This window comes from Bidens hawaiensis, unplaced genomic scaffold (genome assembly GCF_021521415.1).
Source record: "Bidens hawaiensis isolate Kalapana, Puna unplaced genomic scaffold, B.hawaiensis_p1.1 tig00023045_1, whole genome shotgun sequence".
NCBI lineage: Eukaryota > Viridiplantae > Streptophyta > Magnoliopsida > Asterales > Asteraceae > Bidens > Bidens hawaiensis.
Genome location: NW_027493601.1, coordinates 209,641 through 232,510, shown reverse-complemented (window position 1 = coordinate 232,510; position 22,870 = coordinate 209,641). Strand labels below are relative to the sequence as shown.

At 36.3% G+C, this 22,870-nt stretch overlaps 1 protein-coding gene across 1 annotated transcript; it reads right to left on the bottom strand.

The window, feature by feature from the left end:
* Nucleotides 1-1,301: 1,301 nt before the first annotated feature.
* Nucleotides 1,302-19,524, bottom strand: LOC143566757 (chromatin structure-remodeling complex protein SYD-like). The gene is made up of 37 exons (XM_077053366.1): nucleotides 19,414-19,524; nucleotides 18,221-18,282; nucleotides 17,782-17,897; nucleotides 17,521-17,670; nucleotides 16,269-16,471; nucleotides 16,012-16,181; nucleotides 15,838-15,902; nucleotides 14,726-15,100; nucleotides 14,397-14,581; nucleotides 14,140-14,237; nucleotides 13,848-14,033; nucleotides 13,593-13,773; nucleotides 13,334-13,498; nucleotides 13,200-13,243; nucleotides 12,382-12,438; nucleotides 12,134-12,230; nucleotides 11,867-12,039; nucleotides 11,571-11,784; nucleotides 11,333-11,458; nucleotides 11,140-11,229; nucleotides 10,783-10,899; nucleotides 10,519-10,599; nucleotides 10,319-10,426; nucleotides 9,945-10,114; nucleotides 9,739-9,817; nucleotides 9,553-9,627; nucleotides 9,327-9,424; nucleotides 7,909-8,016; nucleotides 7,338-7,623; nucleotides 5,078-7,258; nucleotides 4,789-4,974; nucleotides 4,210-4,688; nucleotides 3,664-3,844; nucleotides 3,283-3,588; nucleotides 2,424-2,549; nucleotides 2,083-2,313; nucleotides 1,302-1,988 (listed from the first exon to the last, which is right to left on the bottom strand). Exons 1-37 carry the CDS (start codon nucleotides 19,522-19,524, stop codon nucleotides 1,302-1,304), a joined length of 8,367 nt encoding a protein of 2,788 aa, XP_076909481.1.
* Between the last annotated feature and the right edge of the window lie 3,346 nt (nucleotides 19,525-22,870).

The window sequence follows — 22,870 nt, the reverse complement described above, 5'->3', positions numbered from 1 at the left end:
TGATGTCTAGTATTATTGTGCACAACGTCAGTTTAGGTTTATTTCGATCGGAACGATTACTGTGCCAGTTGCTATGATAATTGCTTGTAGGATTGTTTTGACCTGTCAATTGCGAGAAAGCATACGTTTACCCTTAGTTGAGTCACACGTTTGATAACCAGTGCCGTGTGTTAGTGAGCGTGGATGCCTAAGGTTTAACCGGTTAGTCAGTCTGTAGTTGACACAGGATAGTGTATCTGTTAAGTTGCATGAGTTTGCTGTTAGGTTATTTACTTGGATTCCCGGGTATGATTTGTCTTTGTTAATCGATTGAATACGTGATTACTTGTTTACTTATTATAACATATAAACTGTTTGCTAGTGTGATCAGCACTTTAATTGAATTACTTCATAATGTTAGGAATCGTTTACACTTTACACTGACCACATACTCCTCGTGGTTCGACACCCTACTTATCCTGACTAGATTAAGGTGATTAGGACACTGATTTAATTGTTTTTGACTAGATAGCAACAGTCTAGTATCAACTAGTAATGTATGTGGTGTTCGTGTAGAGCATTCCCTTGACAAAGATAGTACCCATATATCAAAGATGTTTCATCTTAGACATTACTTATCATGTATAGTCATATTGGTGATATACATTAATCTCTTTACTTGTTCTCATGTTAATTCATAGCGCTCTGACGCCTATCTTTAGTTAACTAAACATTTGTTGCAATCAACTTCTTTTAACATTTGTTGTTCTAAACAAAGGAATTCTTGTTGCAATCAACTTCTTTATACATGACTGTGTTTTTAGAATTTTCATTTAAAAAAAACTTAATTATTAAAAGTTAACATTTGTTGTTCTCTTCTATCATATTTAAGCATACATGAATAAGGCATTATTCTAAACATTCTTTATACATTATTATCATTGTAAACTAACGGGCAATAAATTAAGTTTAATAGAAAAACTGGTTATGATTGATTGTTATGTATGAATACAATGACCATAACCAAATTCATATGTATTTATCGCATGAAGGGATTCAAGTTAAAGGTCGAGAATCATAATCTGACGGTGAGACTTAGATCGGCTATATTCTAAAACATGATTGATTTTATGAGGCACAATATAATAAGAAGTCGAGTAGCATTACATTATATATCATTGGTTACATACTAAACCTTCACGTCTACAGAATACCAAAATAACAAATCTTAAAACATGCATATAAATTATAGAGCACTGCCCTTCCAACATTTATATCACCAAATCCTTACTAAACACTAAACCATCACTTAATTACAGCTATTAATCCTCATCAACTACTTGTTCTGCAACCGCACCCTCGTTTTTAGAATCATCCACAGACGTTTCTCCAGCAACTTCCTCGTGTTTCTTCACATCTACTTCAGCCCCCGAGTTAGAACCCTCTGCATCTCCTTCCACCACAGAGTTTTCAGGACCCGTTTCTTGTTTTTTGTCAGTAGCATCAACTTCTTGCTCTTGTTTTTTGTCATCTTGCTGTTCCTCCATAGCATCAACTTGTTCTTGATTTTTGTCATCCTCTTGTTCTTCGGAAGTATCAACTTTTCGTTCTTGTTCTTTATCGTCTTGCTGTTCCTCCATAGCTTCAACTTGTTCCTGTTTTTTGTCATCTACTAGAGAAACATCATTATCAGCTTCTGTAATCTCATCCTCCTTGTGTTCTACCTCATCTGCAACTGTAATAATATCATCATTTTCACGTTCGTCCGTTTTCGAGTCCAAATTCTCATTTTTGCCTTGTTCAACCACACTGGAATCTTCTGCTGCAACAAGATCCTGTTTTTCATCAGTCACTTCACTTGTAACTTCTAGTTTCACATCTGTTGAGATTCCTTCTGCAACCGACTGCTCGTTTATTTCTTCCACGGATTCAACCGGAGGCTTGTGACCTTTTTCAACGTTGACACTTTTGCCCTCCAGAGGATTATTATCTGGGGATTCTGTGTCAGTCTGCAACATTCACAGATGAAACAATAATAATATGATAAGAAATTACTGAGAGAAGATTTTGTATCAATGAATGAACGGTGATAAGAGTTTTTACCTGAATGGCATCAGCATCTGGTTCTTTCGGATTCTCGCATTCGGTTTCCACTTGCAAGGTTGCTTCTGACCCATTAACATTTTCTGTATTGGTATCTGGTTTTTCTGTTTCGTCTGGTAGTGCCTTTACCTGCACAGAATCATTATGCCCTTCAGAAGGTTTGGCTTCTGGCTCCACCAGCATGGCACTATCAGTGTCGATGGTTACAGATGCCTCTACTATTATTTCCTCCTGAATGGAAAACGGTTAGATTAATCATAGTTATACAAAAATATAAATATATAAAACAAAGAACAATTAATACAATAAACAGACTATGATACGACTGCATGCTGGTATACCTGTGCAGCAGGAGCTTCTCCAGTTGATTCCTGCTCTATGGTAACATCTTGACCAACAACCTCCATCTTTTCAGGAGATTTGCTATCTATTTCCATCGCTGTGATCCCATCAACTTCTTTTTCCACCTACACAGTTCATCAAACGCATAATTAAATTAGAATATAAAAAACATCCACTCGTGAGTAGAATCTTTGAGAAACTTCAGGATTAAGTTCAATGTACCATTAAATAAATAGCCTAAAAGAGAACTAATGAACCAAGCCAAGCAAGTCAAAAGTCACCTAGAGTCTATGTTCCATAGAATAAAACCTATTAAACGTTTATATCTTACCACAATAATACAATTCTAGTAATCATCTCTGCAGACTTACTAGCTTAACATTTCCACAAAAATGTTTTACAGGCAACCTAACCTGACCAATTTTGACTAAAACCAAAATTACCCAATTTTTCACGACTTAAAAGACAACACGAACGTGACACAAAAATATTCAGGTTCTGGGTTGGCATATATAATGCGTTTAAAAGATGAGTTATGTTCGGGTTGGCATGTTTATCTAAACAGGTCTTGTTTGGGTTGGCATGTTTAGCCCGCTAAGTAAACAGGTCGACCCACTAGCATGTCTCTGACCAGTTTAACCCATATTTTTTACAACCCAATTAACACGTGCCAACTTGATTTATCCACCAACCCATTTAAATAAATCGGTAAAACGGGCCGTGCTCGAGTTACACGATTTCAAGTGTGTGTGGCGGGTTAGGGTTGATGTTTTTTACACAAAACAAAATATGGGTCTTTTTAAGGTTGAACGTTTCAGCCCATATAGTGTCATTACTATTTTAATGTTTCTTGTTTACCTTCTCCTTAATACCATCAGATGCATCATTGTTTCCCACTTGTTTCTCATGTTCATTTTCTTCCGGAGGATTAGAGGTATCCCCAACCTTTACAGAGGGTTTGACTTCTGTGTCCAACAGAGAACCTGCATTATTCTCAGCTCCAGCTAAAGTCTTTGCAACATCATCTAATGCAACACTATCTTCCAATGTTGCTTTGTCACTTGCTGTTTCTGTCTGGGAAGCATCCACAGATTCATCAGCAGATTTAGCATCCGTCTTAACCACGTCCTTACCTTCAATGGATGCAACATCATCTCTACCAACCTGCAAACTTCATATTTTATACAACGATACGAGTAGAAATACGGTCTACATAACTGAAGTGAGTTTGACCTTAACCTGTGTAATGGCAGGCTCTGATGATGTCATGTTAGTATCACCCATGTTTTCTGTTATAGGATCATTAGCTTCTTGTTCCTTTTCCTCATGTACTTCTCCTTGTGAAACTTCTTCGGACGGTTTACGGGAAGCTGGTTCAGTTTCTAAAGGAGGTTCTTCAGTGATATCCGTCTGCACAATGATATACAAAAGCCGTTGCATATAAACATACAAGAAAAATAAAGAAAATTAACAGGGGTTCTTCAGTGATCGTTCAAGTCTACATAAGTGAAGCGAGTTTGACCTTAACCTGTGTAATGGCAGGCTCTGATGATGTCATGTTAATATCACCGGCATTTTCTGTTACAGGATCATTAACTTCTTGTTCCTTTTCCTCATGTACAACTTCTCCTTGTGAAACTTCTTCATTTGGTTTAGCGGGTTCAGTTTCTGAAGGGGGTTCTTCGATTCCAGTCTGCACAATGATATACAAAAGCCATTGCATATAAACATACACGAAAAAGAATCATATATGTACTAAACTGTTAAATTACCATTTGCGCAGTAGGAGTTGGTTCCTTCTGTACATTTTCAACTACAAGTTCTTCAGCAGGGTTAGCCTCCAGAGTGTCTCCATCATTGATTGCAGAATCTTTTTCTACGAGATTTTCTTCAACAGGGTTAGCCTCTACCATGTCTACATCATTGATTGCAGAATCTTTTTCCACGACATTTTCTTCAACAGGGTTAGCCTTCATATTGTCTACATCGTTGATTGCAGTATCTTTTTTAACAACACTTACTTCAGCAGGGTTCGCTGCCACAGTATCTACATCATTGATTGCAGGATGTTTTTCAGCAACAATTTCTTCAGCAGGGTTAGCCTCCACAGTGTCTACATCCTTGATTGCGGGATCTTTTTCAGCAACACTTTCTTCAGCAGGATTAGCCTTCACAGTGTCTGCATCCTTGATTGCAGGATCTTTTTCAACAGGGTTAGCCTCCACAGTGTCTTCATCAATGATTGCAGAATCTTTTTCTTCGGTCTGCACATAAACAAATCAGATTATTAGGACAAGAAAGAAACTACAAACATACTAAATGCAGTAGCAAGATATAGAAACCAAAAGCAATGAGATTTAATACCTTCTTTTCAACAACTTTATTTTCAGACACAGCGGGTTCAGTTTTATTGTCCTTGTCAGCATCTTCTAAAGCACTGCACCCTGTCACGTGTTCCTCTTTCTCAGTTTCTGCCTTTGAAAGCTCAGCTTCTTTTGATGGTTTTGACTCTCTCTCCTCCAAAGTTTCTGATTTGGACTCTTTTTCACCCTGCACAGTACATATAAAACCAACCATAAAACACAAGCTTGTTTGATAAGTTTTAAGGTTTCAAATTGGCTCAAACATGTAAAAAAAATGCACATGCACTAACCACCAACTTTGTTGATTCCTTGGGATCCAAATCTTCCTTGAGCTTGGCAATTTCAGCAGCATCATGAAACTTTGCCACCAAAACCTCTTCTGGTCCAACCTTTTCCCCAGGGGTATCATCAACTCTGCTAGCAACAGCAGCCTTGCTTGATGTATCAACATTGACCAATGTGCTTGACTTTTCTTTCATGTTTGGTGAGAATTTCAGCGATGGTTCGACAATTTCAGAAGCTTGATTTCGTGCCATACTTCTTGTAGCAACAGTTTTTCTCCCAGAAGAAGCGCGTGTTCTCTTCGGTGAAGGTTCATTAGATTTCTGATCCTGCGCATCTACAGTGTCATCTTTCTTCCTCCTTTCTCTTCGACGAGTTGGTGGTGGTTGTGGGTCCACTGCACTTTGATCCCTTCTTCCCCTTCCTCTCCCTTTCTTCGATGCGGAATCAGAAGTCACCGAGAGAGAGCTGACTGGAGCGGTAACAGGTGGTGTGGCTGTTTGAGGAGTCAAAGTTTGTAACTCAGTGGGCTGAGATACAACAGACCCAAAAATCGGTGTCTGTGTGGTCCCTGCATTAGAATCCACCACAGTCTCACCAACAGAGGCAGCAGGAAGTGATGATGTTTGTGATGCTATATCAGATTTGGAGACTTCAGAAGAAGTTACAGTTACAGGAGTACCAACTGTCACCGCAACTGGTGTGTTGTTGACCTTGTTTGCAGGAGTTGGCTCAGAAGCCAAAGGCTTATTGCCTGTTTCAGAAGCAGTAGATGAACCAACTGTAGAAGCTGTTTCTGGCATACTGATTGAAGACTTTGTTTCTGGCTTACCGACTGCGGAGCTGGCTTCTGACTTACTGGCTGCAGACCCTGTTGCTGGTTTACTGGCTACAAAACCGGCTCCTGGCTTAGCTTCTGGCTTACTGGCTGCAGAGCCTGTTTCTGGCTTACTGGCTACAGAACCAGCTTCTGGCTTACAGGCTTCTAGCATACCAGCTGGCGAGCTGGCCTCTGGCTTACCGGCTGAAGAGCTGGTTTCTGGCTTACCGGCTGCAGAGCTGGTTTCTGGCTTACCGATTGGAGAACTTTGAACACCAGGAATAGCTAATACAATATGATTCTGCTTTTTACCCCTACGTTGTGGTTGTGGGGGCGTTTCAACTTCACTTTCAACTATGTGGCCACGACCTCTACCCCGACCACGACCTCTACCCCGACCACGACCTCTACCCCGACCCGATGTGACTGCAGGAGATAAAGCAGACAGAGAATCGGGAGAGGTCGGAGATAGCATTGGCAGCGAGACAGGAACCACCTGTAAAGTAGAGCTTAAAGGTGTATCGGTAGGTGTATTAGTGTTAACAATGGTGGCTGACTGAGATCCAACAAGAACAGTAGGAGTTGTTTGAGAACTAGGAAGAACAATAGGGGTTGTTTGAGAACTGGAAAGAGCAACAGGAGTTGACTGAGAACTAGAAAGAACAACAGGGGTTGCTTGAGAGATAGGAGTAGAAGGGGGTGAAGATATCTTTGGCTGAAATCCAGGGGGCGGCGTAATTTTCTGATAACCAGGAGGAGTTGTAAGTGGTTGATAGCCTGGAGGAGGGGCTAATGGTTTATTATAACTTGGAGTAGTAGCTGCAGGTTGAAAACCTGGAGGATGATCTGCTGTTGGCTGAAAACCAGGAGGCGCTGCCAGGGTGGCAGTAGTAGCAGAAGTCAAAGTAACCGTTGACTTCCCAGCATCATGAGGCTTTGAACTGGAACCAGAAGGGCTAGTAGCATTCAAGTGAGAGCCAGGAACAGTTGGTATTCCAGGAGGGTTAATATGAGGAGTAACACCTTTAACAGCATGCGAAACAGGTACTGGAGAAACTGGAAGGCCAATTGGAGATGAAGCAATTCCTGTCTTGTTCTTTTTGGGCCTTCCACGGCCCCGCTTTGGTGGATTTACTTGAACTGAAGTCCTTTCAGGAAGTTGTGTTGGTTTTATGTCTGCAGAAAGTTGTGTTGGTTGTATGTTAGACGATCCTGGACCTTCTGCACCAATAACCACCTTAGACTCAGTTTTGACAATAGGCAAACCCTTTTCTTTCTGTTCTTCATTAGGGTTTGGGGAACCCGGTGCTTCAACTTGACATAATTTCTCAAACTCATCTTCTGTCCATTGCTCCTCATAAGAGCGTACCTAAGTAAATACCACAAACAACAACAATCATCAAGTTCGCCTCTTAGCTAATGCTATTTTATTTGACGCAATAACTAACCTCTCTTGCTCGTTTACCCCGTCCATAATTATGAGTGTCTAAGTTTCCAAGCTCTCCCTTTCTTTTACCTCCAATACCGGGTAAAAGCACAGGTTTTGGAACTTCAATTGCCTCCATAGCTTCACAGAATGATTTCAATTCGGTTTCTGTTACAAGCCTAGAAGGAAGTGGTGGTATGGATTCACCACTTGCCCCTGCTTGTTCTAAAACCATCTTTTTCCATACAACCTGCTCCTCTTCCAGCCTTTTTTTGTCAATTTCTTCAAATATGTCAATTTCAGACTCACTGCCATCATCAAAATGACAGTTAATAAGGATACCGATAAAAAAGAAATATTGCAAGGTAGAACATAGAGTGGTATACAATATTCTAATTAGCATGTACTTCAATGGATTACTGTGGTTGTTGATCATGTAATCAGTTAGGCTAACTGGTCTTTACTGTGCATTCTTGATTGTAAATCCATATTATTATACCAGTCTATAGATAACTGATGTAATATGATATCTTAACAATGAGATTGAGAGTTAAATGCTTGAGATCCTAGTATTACCAAGTCAAAGTACATACCTCCGGGCTATGAGATAATTCAGAGCATCGTCATTTAGAACAGGAGCAGCTTCCTCTTTCTTACACTCCCGCAGCAGAGACTCCAAGTATTCTCTTCGGTCTTCCGCACTATGATATAGTTAATGGCACGGTCAACTCATTTATCTTCAATAAAATGTGTACGCATCTATCTATATGTATGTATGGATACAACACCCATGGTAAATTGTACATTACGCACAAGTTGTACATATTAACATATTACACATGTGTGCGTCACAAAGACAAACATGATATATTACGCGCGTCACACACAAATGATGTGTATCTATACTATATTATAATACATCTGAAGACACAAAGGTAATTTTTACAAATATTTAAGAGTTCAAGTAATTACAACTTTTAAAACATATTGTACACATATTGTATCCACATGTTAAATATGCATATTGCACACATTATGAATATGCATTCATCCGTCTAATTAATATGAATGGGTGATTTTCTTTTAGTTAAATCCACATGTGTCACTTAAAACAACTCTAAGCTACACATTAGAAAAATGAAATTCTTAAACATCTAATAAAATGCATATATGTAACTTTTCATTTAAGTATTTGTTTAATATGAATGGGTTAGCCTCCTTTAAGAACTCTCCTTTTCATCTCTTAACAAAAAAACAAAGAATGGAATGAGTAGGAAAAACATTGTCATGTGTGTAAATAATTTACATACATATGTGTAAAAGATTTACCAATATGAAACAAATAGTTATGTATTTTAAACTGTATATGTAAGTCTTAAAGCCTATAGTTAAATATTTTACATATATTTGTGAAGGAGCTGAGACTTTTTTTTGGTTGTTTACCAATATGAAACAAATATAAATTTCATTATATCATGTCTAGAAATAGAAAATTGCAAAATTCGAAACTGTGCCGTACTATAATACTTTATACTTGTATTAATATATGCCTTTTGAGTAATGCCAATATCTATAAATTAAACTGAAAATGATCATAAAATTATTCATAAAATAAAAGATCATGAACACCCTCAGTTTTTTATTAAAAAATAAAAGCCTAAAAAGGAAAAGGACGTGATTTAAGAGAGGGTGAAAAAAATTAAGATTTGATTTTTAATTCCATTACTACTCTTGTTCAGTTTGGTTAAAGTCCTCATTCTTATATTTAATTACTAGATAGCCCACTCGATATAAAACATTGATAAAAAATAAATGGTGTGGATTAGTTCTCAAAGTTCTTAATTGAACTTCATACTACATATATCACATGATTCACATGCATATATCACATGATTCATATGCAAAATACATATACTCATATTAAAGACCCAACAACCACACTCACACATACGTACATACATGTGTGTATGATGTCATTATCACGAACAACGTAAAAGTAGTATGATGATACCTTGTGTTATTGTCAAAGAAACCAGCAGTTATGCTCTGGTTAGCAACTCCAAGCTTGTGCTCAGCTGAAGCTCTAACTTGTTCCTCCACCGATTTAACCTAACACCAACACATTTTTTAGGAGCTAGAATATACAAAGCATCATAACTTTCTCTTGTAACCAAGAGAAAACTTTGATATCAGACATATCAAACTAAAAAGTTACACCAAGCCTGATGTATACATACAGTTTCTAACCGAAGAACAAGTACATCCTTCTTCTGACCAATTCTGTGAGCTCTAGCCTGTGCTTGCAGATCAACCTAACCATAGCGAGGGACACAAAAACCATTGAGTACAAGAAAAGTTCAATGTACTACATAAATATAATGCTTAATATATTTGTATATGCATGTATGTATCTGTGTTATTGCCTGTGGATTCCAATCTGTGTCAAAAATGATGACTGTATCCGCAGCTTGAAGATTCACCCCAACGCCTCCAGCACGAATGCTATAAATCACATGAACAAATGCTCAGCATTATTACAAACATATAACCAAATGCCATACATCAAATGAAATATGAGATTTATGATTATCACAATAGAGAATCTTCAACCAACAAGAATGTCGATCACCTGAGCAGGAATATAAAGAATGGTGATGCTGGATTGTTAAACTGATCAATTAAGGCCCCACGATCGCCACCAGATGTATGTCCATCTAAGCGAAGGTACTTGTACTGTTTCCAATACAAATAATCTTCCATAACATCAAGCAGCCTAGTCATTGTTGAAAATAGAAGAATCTGCACAACGACTTGCAATATAAGTAGCTAAAAGCAAAAGAACGACCAACATGTTTCAAGTGCCTCTACTAAAAGTAAATAATCATGTCTACCCCACACCTAATCAGCTATTGCAGCTAAAGCATTGAAAATTAGAACCAACAAGACAAATACTCAAAATTCAGCTACCATGCAACAACTCAAAACTCGGTTGGAATATTATACCCGATGATCTGTAGCTTTTAGCTTCGGCAGTAACCGATCTAACATCTCAAGCTTCCCACAAAACCTTATGATATTTGGAAGATAATGCTTAGGAACATGTTCATGGACCTGAAATAAAACAAAATTATTAGTAAGCAACAAAAATGGCACCAAAAAGAAGTCACATCAACTATAGCAGAAATAAAGAGAGAGAGAAAAACCTCTTCATTATGTAGCTGGCTGATGTAAGGATGATTGCATATATTCCGTAGTTCAACGACCGAGTTGTGCACTGCTTTAGCCTAATGGGAAGGAAACAAAGCAAAGATATCTTAAAAGGCTAATAAAAACAGAAAGCAACTTAATTTTATCAGTAAGCAAATTTGACAACGCATTTCATGTAGTAATCTTGTTTCAAATATCAAGTATTATTAATCCACAATGCTCTAGATAGCAAAAGTTGGTTAAGTTATTGAAAAATGAACCTTTGAAACACCAAATGCACCAAGATTGTCTTCTACCCTCTGCATCAACAGCTTCTGATACGCAGAAGCCTCACATCTTACAAGTCTCTCTATCTTTTCGGGCAACTCGTTCTCAACCTAACAAAACACAATAAATAAGAATTGCCACTGAGAAAGCAGATAAGAAGCTTCTTAACAGCGAGCTTGAATCAGCTCAATAGAGACAGATGTGAGCTTGAAATGTAAAGCAAAAAAGCTGCAGGCGGCGATATTCGAGACATTGAGTGCACAAAGTGCATTCAAACAACAAGATACTAATAGCATTATCATGTGATGTCATTTAAGAGTCACTATAAACATAAATGCCAAATGAAGAACCTTGTGTTTCAATCTCCTAAGCACAAACGGTCGCAGAACTTGGTGAAGACGATTTATAATTAATAAATTCTCTTCCTCAGAAAGCAAAGCCTAAACATCATAAACAAATAACTATTGTTACACAAACTTGTAAAAATATACAACCTGCGACTTATAAACAAGAATGTGTATAGCTAATAAATATAAGGCTAACTTCTTCAGGGGAGCTATCTGTGTTGCTCTCAAATGGTTTGTTGAACCACTGAGAAAAATCCTCTGACGAATTAAAAATATTTGGCAACAGAAAGTTGAGAAGTGCCCACAACTCCTCAAGATTGTTCTGTAAAATGAGACAGTTAGTGTTTGTTTAGTACAAAGGAAGGGCATGCTTGCATGAATTGCAGATAATATGCAATAAGAAAAGACTAAACTTGCAATAAGAAAGGTCAAACCTGCAAAGGAGTTCCAGTCAAAAGCAATCTGTGAGAGCTACGATAATGCTTCAAGTTCGCATTTAACTTGCAAGAAGCATTCTTTATGCGATGACCTTCATCAATTATAATGTAGTGCCAGTCTATTTTGCTCAGTTTTGGTCTGTCATGTTTGTTCATGAGATACTCATATGTTGTCAAAAGAACATTGAACTTTTGCTGAATAATTTTCTCCCTGCAGTGATTCAAACAAGACTCTATATATTTAAAACTTAACAAACCTAGGGTTCAAACAACTACAATTTCAGAACACATACTTGAATAACTTCCTGCGCTCCTCAGGTGGCCCAGAATACACAATTTTGTTCATGCTCGGGGCCCAAAAGCTAACTTCTGACTCCCACCCAGGCAGAACTGAAGATGGCACAACTACCAAAAAGGGCCCTCTATCATTTTTATGTTCCATTAGATAGCAGAGTAAGGAAATAACCTGCAAAAATGACCATAAATGACATATAAGACCCCCATATTACTTGAAACAAGAACGCATAAAACCAACAAAAACATGACAGAGATTAGAACACCTGAACAGTTTTTCCCAGTCCCATTTCATCTGCAAGAATTCCGTTCAAATGATTGTTGTATAGTGACAGTAACCATCTCAGCCCGTTCATCTGGTACCTGAGGGCAAACGATATGTTATATGCATGCAGGACTCAGAGACAAGCATTATGAGAAACCTATCAAGTTTATTTTCTAAAATATAATCTGTCGAATCACTTTAGCGAATAGACAGCAGCTAAAATGCTATAATAGTGTTTCTATAGCTTACTCTCGCAATTTTCCACCAACAAGAGTACTTGGTTGATCCGCTACAGTCTCTTTGATGCTGCATCAAATAAACAATATAAGAAATGCCTATTAAGACAAATCCATGTTTTTTAATAAGGCGCACAAGGAAAATTTTCTTGTCTGAAAATTAGGCAAAATCAGAAAAACACTGCACCTACATTTTGGGAGGATAGGTTCATTAATTTATAAACTCAGTGAAAACCTTTCTTTAGTGCGTGAGTATATACATTAACTTGTTAAAACTTAAGAAGAAAGTCCTTTTCGTGTGCTTAAATCCCTTAAAGTTATACAAAAGATTCAGTTGGAAAAAAAGGCATTTTCATTCAGTTTTCAAAGTTAAATTGTGCCAAAACAAAGTTGGGACTTCATAAAAACCTTTTCTATATTGCATAATTATATACTTTAGCTTGTTAAAACTTAATAAAGAGGTCCTTTTTTCATGTGATTAAATCCCTTAACTTAAAAAAAATAATAATTATAAAAAAACATTTTCATTCTGTTTTAAAAAGAAGACATTTTCATTCAGGTTTCAGGGTTTAAATGAGCCAAAACAAAGTCGAAGGACTAAACCATGCAAAAAAGGGAATACCATACAGATTTTTCAAATATCACCTGAAGAAATGATATATGCTCAAGTAAAAAGAAAGACAGATACTCTTTATTGTATATTATCAAAACGAATAGAGGGAAAAATGAAGAGACATAAAGACAACTTTGAGAAGCATGAAAATTTATCTCAACAAGGCCAATCATCAGAAACCATGACAACTTGAGCAGATATGGAAGAAATTTAAATACCTGTGCGCCATCAGATAGTACTTTTCATTGCTCTCCATATAATGCTGCAGAAGACAATAATCTTTAATAACATAGAAAAACAACAAAACAATCTAGGTGAACCTTTTACAAATATATAACAAAAGATAAAGCACCTTAGCCTGATCTGTTTCATCTTCGTTTTCAATTGTAAAATCACTACTGTCATTTACACCATCCATATCTGCCATAACCTTTGCTTCTTTCAGCTTAGATCCAAGCTTCTGAAGATACTTCTCAGTCTCTTTCAATAGTTGTTTCACCCGATCCGATTTTGCATCCTGGAATGAAAAGTATTTCAACTTAATTATCACACAATCTTAAAATGTGCATCCTTGTTAAATTATATTAATAGTTTATTAAATTACAATTTACCTGAACCATTCGAAGATAACCCTCCACATCATTGACTTTTAAAAGATTGATCTTTTCCCGTTGAATTCGGTCAATCTTCTCGCGATGAAGTCTTTCCTTCCTTTTATGAAACTCTCTTGCATACCTGTTAAAGTTCTTCAACCGTTCTCTCCTATATTTGAATAGATCTTCTAGTCTTTCCCTAAAACAGCATTTAAAATTATATTATTAAAATATGAATACATACTTTAGCAAGTAAATTGATTATACACATACCTGTGCTGTTCCAATTCACCAAAGAAATCCTTTTGTCTTTCTCGAAATCTCTTTTGACGCTCGTCCTTCATCTTTTGTTCATGTTTCTCAAGTTGCTTTGATCTTCGGCCTATCCGATGTTTCTTAACTGATTTCAAGCGATCTATCTCATTAGATATAGGTCTAAAAAAATCAGTCAGGATATCACTGCAACAGAATAAGAATATGATTAAAATGGTGGTTAGTGACCCTGGTTTTAAAAAAGATAACAGGATAAAGAAAGCACGTAAATATGATTAACAAAGGGAATTACTTCCGGAGGCGACGCTGGAGATTTAGAAGTTCAAGCTTTTTCAACTCGATGACACTTTTGGTTTTTGCAGAAATGTCTTTAGAGGAGCTAACTGTTTCCTGCATAACCATTGTAAAAACATGAATCAGCAAAACAGCTATTTGCCATGTTATCTATTTCGGTTTTAACTCAACTAGCCATTTTATATCATGAAGACATAAATATAGTAAGCAAACAACTTCTACAACATTAACGTAAGATTTAGACGAATAGAATACCTTTAATTTCTCAGCACAAACTGAGATCCTTTGCTCTGTTTTCTTCTTTTTAACAGCCCAATTATGCTCAGCAGCAACTTTCCTCTTTTGGCAATCTGTAATCCACTTTTCAGATGTAGTATACTTTGGCAATGCTGGTGCTGTATTATGTTCAGAAGTATCTTCACCGTCATGATTGTTTCCTGCTACAAAAAATAAAGAGCATAATAAAATAAAATAAAAAAATTCAGCCAACCCTCATCAGATTTATGTAATTGCAACATGTTTTAAGGAATATTATAAATGTATGGATGTCAAAAAGATTGCATCTATAAAGTGATAGTCCTCACCAAGCGTTACATCCTTTTCCAGAATATTAGCATTCTTTGGCATTATCATCTGCCTTTCACTCAGAGGAAAACTTGGCAAATGAGTATGACCATGACGATTTTCTGCATGTGGTGAGATGTTAACAGGATCTGACTGGACCAATTTGGTTGCAGGAGCCTGTGGTTCTTTTGCTTCAAATGTTTGCATGTCTGACTCAAATTTCCTCGGGATTATATTAATCCCATGTTCAGGAAGACCAGATAGATCATTTTTATCTGCCATCCTATCAAGTTTCTCTCCTTCTCTCAAAAGATTCGTATCTGAAACAAATACACTGCTTGAAGAACCAGGCCCCATAGATTGATCTTTACCTTTTTGATCAATGCTAGATATATCTGCAAATACATTTATTATTTGCATATAGTCAATTGCTAGATGGCACATAACAAGGTCTCTCATATGTTATCTTTGTAGAAAGCAACAAAGTCACGGTTTGACACATGATAAAATGCAGGTGTGTAAACGAACCGAACGTAAAGTGATCGGTTTGAGTCGTTCGGCAGGAAGCTTGTTTATGTTCATTTATTTAATATACAAACGACCCTGAACAAAAAGAATTGCTCATTTAGTTAAACGAGAAAACATGAACAAGTCTCGTTCATCATTTCATTTATGCCCGTGAACGTTCGTTCATTTAAATCCCTTAATGTTCATTTGTTTACGTTTATTTATTTCTGTTGGTTTGTGTTTGTTTAATCTCGTTCATTAAACGTTCATTAATATACTCATTTAATATTTTTTGACCCAATAAAACTTAGTCTAGTTTTAATAACTTTTTAGGCCAAACACATTGCCCTCCACATTTTACTTCTAACTGCTTTAAGCTCAGTTATGCTCGTTCATCTACTTTCAGTTATGCTCATTCGTTTATGTTTGTGAACCATAAACATAAACGAACATGAACACGCTCATTTTCTTAACAAACCAGACAAACCTCATTCGTTTAATTTTTCGTGTTCGATCATTTGTTCGTTTAAAGTTAAACTAAGAACAACATGCTCCATTCGTGTACGTTCGGTTTGTTTACAAGCCTAACAAAATGTCTTAGCTAAGAACAGAAAAGATCAACTACCTTCCTTGGGAAAGACGTTCCCCAGTGCAATCTCAAGATGCAACTTCTTCGGCATTAAATTATTCCTATATGTATAAAGACAGTGTGTTATAGTTGTGGGCCTCCATGGACCATGAACACTCAGATATTGAACAATGTAAGGAAGAAATTTTGAATATATTTCTTTAGTATAACCTGAAAGCCAAAAATACAAGGCATTGAGCTCTGAGTTGTTTTAAATGATGTTCCTTAAAAGGCATGGAAGGTCCAACAGAAGGAGCTTGTACAGCTGGTAATTTTCCAGTATCTCTCGAAGCTTCATTTCGAAGCATTCCCATTTCAGCAACACTGTTTGAAATTCCCCCCTGTGAGAAAAAAGAAAATTTAACAAAACCAAAATATGATTATGAAATAGTAGCAGTGTAGGAGATCATAAGATAAAATACCCATACCTGAACTGTCTTATTTGCACTTGTCAATACATTTGAAAGCCCACCTTCATGATCCAATGCCTTTCCAGTTGGGCCTTTATGCATCATCATTGAAGCACTCTGGTTATCATATGAAGTGTTGAACTGCATGGATCTTGGGTTCCCAGGTTCTGCTGATTCATATGAACCAGAAGTACCAGCATTTGATCCATGACTCTTCATAGCTTTAATTGAAAGAAATAAAAACTATTACAAACTACCTTCTTGAAGAAAAGTGTGATTCAACCAATAATACCATAAATCATCATGACTAACCAAGTATAATGTATGCATACTTATGAATGCATCTGCTTTCCAAGAACAACCATAGCACATGCAACAATTCATATAATAATCCTCAGGTAAACATAGCATGCAACAATTGTTGGTTATCAGGCTTGAAGAAGCAAGTACAGTGAGTACTTGAAAGAGTTTTGTATGTGAATATGAAACAACAATAAAGTTAACAAAACAGAATGCAGAGAGTAAGTAAAAACTAAAAAGGCACACTTTATTCACTAATAAGAAGGCCTATTTATAGCTTTACAATGTAACAGAAAAGCAAATATCAAATGCTAATTCAACAAAAGATCTGGTAAAAGCTATTGCTCTCTTTTTTATCCAACGTGCAAGTCCCAACGGATAAAATGCCTTAGTCTTCAATGCCAGCCATGCAAGTTCAAATAAAGACTTATGAACAAAAACCAATTAAACCCAACAAAAATATCATCTAACAAATTTTAAAACCTGATTTACACTTTGATAGTGTGTTGCCACTGATGGTTGTAACTTGCAATTAAAATTTAGAGGTTCAAGGTCATGCATATGAACAAGATGGTAGATATTGATAACTAACGTTATGTAAAATAGGTTAGCAACATAGAAAAGAGAGTCTGAACAAAAAGGGAGCATTAATATCTTTAAAGATTTGGCTTACAAATTCTAATGTGTGCGAGTGCCAAATGCCATTTAAAAGCAATCGAAAGCATATCATGTAAACAGGTTTTAACTTGGAATAAAGAATATGGCACACTGGCATAAGGTAGGACATATGTACCAAATGTGACATTAAGAGTTATGGTTTAACCACAAATATGCATTCTATGCTTATTTCAGAGCTTCAGGCCAAGCATGAAAATAGACACTGGTATAAAATAGGACACTAAGCATACAAAATTCCTATATATTTGCCAAAATTTGGCAATATGTGAAGACTTTGAATTATAGTACTCACATGTAAGTTGATTTGCAGATCCTTGATAAATGCCATGTCCTAAACTGCTAGGAACGTGCAGTGGTTTGCTTGAAAATGCTGAATTTTTTGTATCTTCAGCACTTAAATTTTTCTTCAAATCATTGTCCACTGCATTTTGCTGTGAAGAACCTGAACATCAATTACACCCTGTTAGTTTAAATAAAAACAATGCATGTAAAATGAGATAACTTAGTAACAACACAAACAAACTATAACTAGTAGAACGTAATACGTGTGTACCTGCAAGTTGGGATAGGGATGATTCGCCAGCTTGAGCCCCACTGCTCAACGGTTGCCGTGATGACATTAAAGCCTCCATATCAAGACCATGTTGATTTATAACCGTCTCCATAGCCCTTTAGACAATAGAAGTACATAATCAGATGAAATAAAAAGAAATGGAATTTGAAAAAAAAAATTATAATGCACCACAAATTTTTTGCCTTGATACTTTATTAGACATGTGAGGAAAAACATCGAACGATCCATATTATTCATGACCTAATACTTTATTGCCGTCTCAACGGTAATTGCAAAGAGACAATAAATTTAGGCGAAGAATAGTGTGTGAAGGTCAGAGAATGAGAGTTGATTTAATTGTATGGTGTGACATAATGATTGAATATAATAATAAGAAAAATAAATTTAGGGTATACAGTCATGCTGTTGATGATCTTACCGTGATATAACTTGGTATGGCATTGAATTTTCTTTTCCACTGGATCTCATATGCTGCAAAATCTGTGAACCAATGAAAATGAAGATGTTACAAAATAAGAGAAAGCCAATAAACCAAATTTACAACTAATTTTGTCTCAAAAGAAAATGCTCTTTTTTTTCTATTTAGGGCATCCTAATTGATTACTCAATGATAGTAACTCTATCGTACTTGATGTAAAACTGTATAAACTATCATACTTGATGTAAAACTGTATTAAACATGAAATGTGAGTTGTCGACTACTATAACCAACAAACCAAATAATTTCTTGCATTGCACATCAGGCACAAATGAGCCAGCTGACTATCTTATTGTTGCCCTAAGACAGTTGTTAATGAAACCATAAACACTGCCCTTCAATAATGTACCATCAGCGACCTTACGCATATAAATCAATCACAAAACTTCAAATGTACTTCTAAGCTACAAAAGGTCAAATAACTTTATATTTTATTGATAAGCATCTCCTACATCTCACAGCCCATAAGAAATTCAAACTTGGGAAGCAAACAAACAAATATTAGTCATGATTCAATAGTGTAAAGCTAAGTGTACCTAATTTAATACCATATAGTATGTGATGCAATTCTGGTATGTTGAGTTGGTAGTACATAAGTTATGCCTTTAAAACCTTTACCAACATGTCAAGTATCTTATATTACAGAATCTATAAGCTACGCAGTCAATATCGCCGATCCGATATATCGGTTATTGGTCCCTTTGTAAAATAACGGTCATAATATTGGTCCCGATATTATTGGCGACATTGAACGATATATCACCAATTTTCCCGATATCAGTTTTTTAAGTTTTAATTGTCAATTTTTAGTGTTTAATGTTAGTGTTTTAAGTCTTAATCAGTTCCAACTTGCTACAATTTTCAGTGTCTTGTAAGTTGCAAAAGGTTAATTTGTTAATGGTAGGAGAGTATAGTCTTAAATTGCTATATATATAAATTCTGCATGATATAAAAATTACTGATATCTCACCGCGATAATCGATATCGGTCCTTAACCGATATCCGACGTTTTTCCGCATTAACTGCATAGTCCATAGGTTTTGATAATATTTATTATTTTCATTTTAATTTTATTAGTTTCAAACAAGTAGTGAGCCAAAAAAAACATGGACTAGAATATCAATATCACATACCACATGTAGTTTTGTAGCCAATTTTGTAGGCTCATCGGTGGACTCCTGAATAAGCTTGTGCAAGAACTTTGCCGCTTCCATCTCAACATTCTGCGGTGTGGCCGCCGCCATCGTATCACTGCAACACAAACAAAAACGCTAAATTCTCAAGTCAGATTGATAACACAACACCAGCAGCAGCAGCAAATAAATTACTTAACCATATATATATATATATATATATATATACTAAACAAATCTTTCAACATCACAGTCCATATTAAGATAGATTTTACGGCCAGCCAAGAGTTTGAAGCAGACACTGTAACAGTAAATGTCTAGGGTTTGTAACTTTCTAATACCATAAAAAGACCTATAACAATGCAATTGAGCATAGAAATCAGTTAAAGTACCTCCGAATTGCAGTTATGAAGTCGGTTGATCAGTTGTGGTTGTGAATTGATCTATCCTAGAGCCATTACACGATGATTGACTCGGTTTTGTTTCACATCGAGATCATCGGTCAGGTTAATAATTGCATATGAATCGTCGAATAGAAATTGAGGAATTTGGATTTGGGTGTGAATCAGAAGCAGCAAGGGTTAGGGTATTATATTGCTATGGTGGTTCAAGTTGGAGACGGGATGAGATGAAAAGGTTGGGGATAATAGTAATAATACAGGGTGAAATTATTTTTCTTAACTATATTTTTTTTCTTTTAACCGTAAACTCCGCTAATGCAAGCCAAACAAAGAAGCTAGCAAGAGCCAGCAACAAAACAACGCAAAAACAACATGTCTAGAATTACTTAGCTAACCTTCTCCATCCAGTCCAGTCTAAATCCAAGTTTCTACCCTATTTTTAATCCACAAGAAACTTAAAACTTTAATGCCGTCCAACTTTCACAGGAATGTTAGAGAAAATACATTTATTCCGAGCTCTCCAGATGCACCAACATGCCACCATAATAATCGACCTAATCATCTTCGTTTTATTCTCATTCCCGGTGATGTGTTTATGAATGTTGAACACATCTTGAATCGAAAAAACAAATATAGGTGGGATATCACACCATACACTAACACTATGCCAAACCACCGAAGCGATGTAACAAGAAGTGAACACATGCTCCACCGAATCACCCGAGGCTAAACACAACAACAAATGTTTAGACCTGTAAACATTTTTCTCTTAATTAGATTATTAATGGTAGGAAGCCGATTAAGAAGAGCACACCATGCAATGACATTCACTTTAAGAGGAACCCAAGAGTTCCAATCTAAGATGCTAGTTTGAAGAATAGGATCTACGTAATACAACAACCTTTTCACCGAAGCCACTGAGAACGGTCCCGAGCTTTCACAATTCCACTCCCACTTATCAATGCCACCTTTAAATCTAAAATCATATATTTTCTCTAACAGGCTCATTAACTCGTCAACTATTATTCCATAAACTGGTCGAACTCTCCAATCCAATTTAACATGATCACCCCATCTCTTTCTTCATATCGATCAGCCACCAACAACCCTTTTCCACCTCCAAAGTAAATAAATTTGGAAAACTATTCTTTAATTGTTCATCTTCTAACCACACATCCAACCAAAATTGTATTTTCAACCCATTTCCCACTTCGCCTTTAATCAAACTTGACAAAGATACTTGAGATAATGCTGAGAAGTTATCAAGTTTCGCAATAGTACCCTAGGTACCATTAAGTTTTTTAATTAAGTGGAAGCATCGGTCATGTCCTTGGAGTATCATGGATAGCCGAAACAATGTTTCGGCATTAATTTCCTTCTTCCACCTTGAATCTCCACCACCATCTAGATAACAAAGCCAAATTTGAATCTTTAAGCGGGCACAATCCCAACCCCCCGTCTTGTTTTTTAGTTGTTACTTGGTTCCAAGTCACCCAACATATTTTGTTTTTATCTTCATTTCCTCCCCAAAAAAATCTTCTTTTTTTAGCCTCCAACTTCTCTAAAATTATCGCCAGTGCTTTATAAAGAGCAAAATAATAACTAGGAAGGCATTCAAGAACCGATTTAAGTAACTTATCCGGCCTCCCATAGAAAGTGTTTGTGCTTTCCAATCCGCTAATCTTTTGTCAAAAGTATCAATTACCGGTTGCCAAATAGTAATTTTATTCATGTTCGCTCCCACTTTTATCCCTAGATACATGAACGGAATCTCCCCTGAATTACAATGCAACAACTCTGCCATGTTTTTTAATCTCCTGCTTAAAAACTTCCACTCCAAACAAAATAGACTTATTCAAATTTATATTCAGCCCTGATAACAACTTGAATATCCTTTAGAGACGAGTCAAGATCCGAACTTTATCTATCGACCATTCTCCAATTATGAGGGCATCATCCGCAAAAAGCAAGTGGGACAATAACGGCCCATCATTAGGCGTTTTAAAACCTTTGAAAATACCAGCGGGCAATTGTTTTTGAACAACACTAACAATGCCACCATAGCTGTTGGGTTGGAAAATTGACTAGAAAGATTGAAATCATCTCAACCTCCTCAGAAAATGGCTTAGTATGGAACTCGAACAAGCTTGGACCTTCGAGCACGACTTTTTCTAGCTCGAGCATGATATCTTACTCGTGTAAGATTATCTTCTAGAATTCTTCTAAGTGTTGAAAGTTTTGAGCAAGCTACACTTCGTTGAGCAAGGATATTATTCATCAAGCACAGTTTGCTATCCGAGCAAACACTTGATCTATCCGAGCTTAAACCAAAGTTTACGAGTATTTTGTTGGATCGAGCATGGATACAATACGGGGTGATCTCAATATGTTCTAAGTAAAGCTTCGAGCATGGTTCAATCTCGAGCAAGTTTCAGTACCCGAGCGTACTGGAGTTGTCCTCAATAAACCTTAGTGAAGATTGAAGAGATCTAGAAGAATATGTTTGCTCGTGGGATTTGTCCGAGCAAAGTTGGGATAAGTCATTCGGCAACGCATGTTCTTTTTCCGGCAATATCGTAACTCAATCAAAACGCGATTAAACACAAGTAATAATCTATTGAATTATACTATAATAAGAATATTAACCCCAACCCTTGTTCCCCTCTCCGTCGCGGCCGACGACCCGACGTAAAATCCGACCACCTTAATTGTAACATTCTGGTTTTGAATATAAATAAAATATCTTAGTTCATACTCAAGGATAGTTAAAATATGTGCTTGACAAGTTAAATGAACCTTTAAGATATAAGATGATTAGGCGAGTATCTAAAATTAATAAACAAGTAAGCAACGAGTAAAATGACTATTTGAAATATGAGGTTTCTAGACGATCAATTATTATAACGAAATATGCGGCTGCTTAATAAGTTATTAATAGTATAATAAAAATTATTGTTATAATAATAATCTAATATTAAAGTAAGTAATTAAAAAAAATGATGATGACTGAACTTGTGCTCGTATGTTGAAGAAACAATAACAATAATCGTATTATA

Bases quoted from the DNA above. Each gene is read 5' to 3' on its own strand.
- LOC143566757 (XM_077053366.1), bottom strand. From the start codon at position 19,524: ATGGCGGCGGCCACACCGCAGAATGTTGAGATGGAAGCGGCAAAGTTC. The intron at 17,671-17,781 runs GTACACACGTAT...ATTGATGTTCAG, and splicing joins ATCCCTATCCCAACTTGCAG to GTTCTTCACAGCAAAATGCA. The intron at 9,818-9,944 runs GTGATCGACATT...TGTGATTTATAG, and splicing joins TTCTTTATATTCCTGCTCAG to CATTCGTGCTGGAGGCGTTG.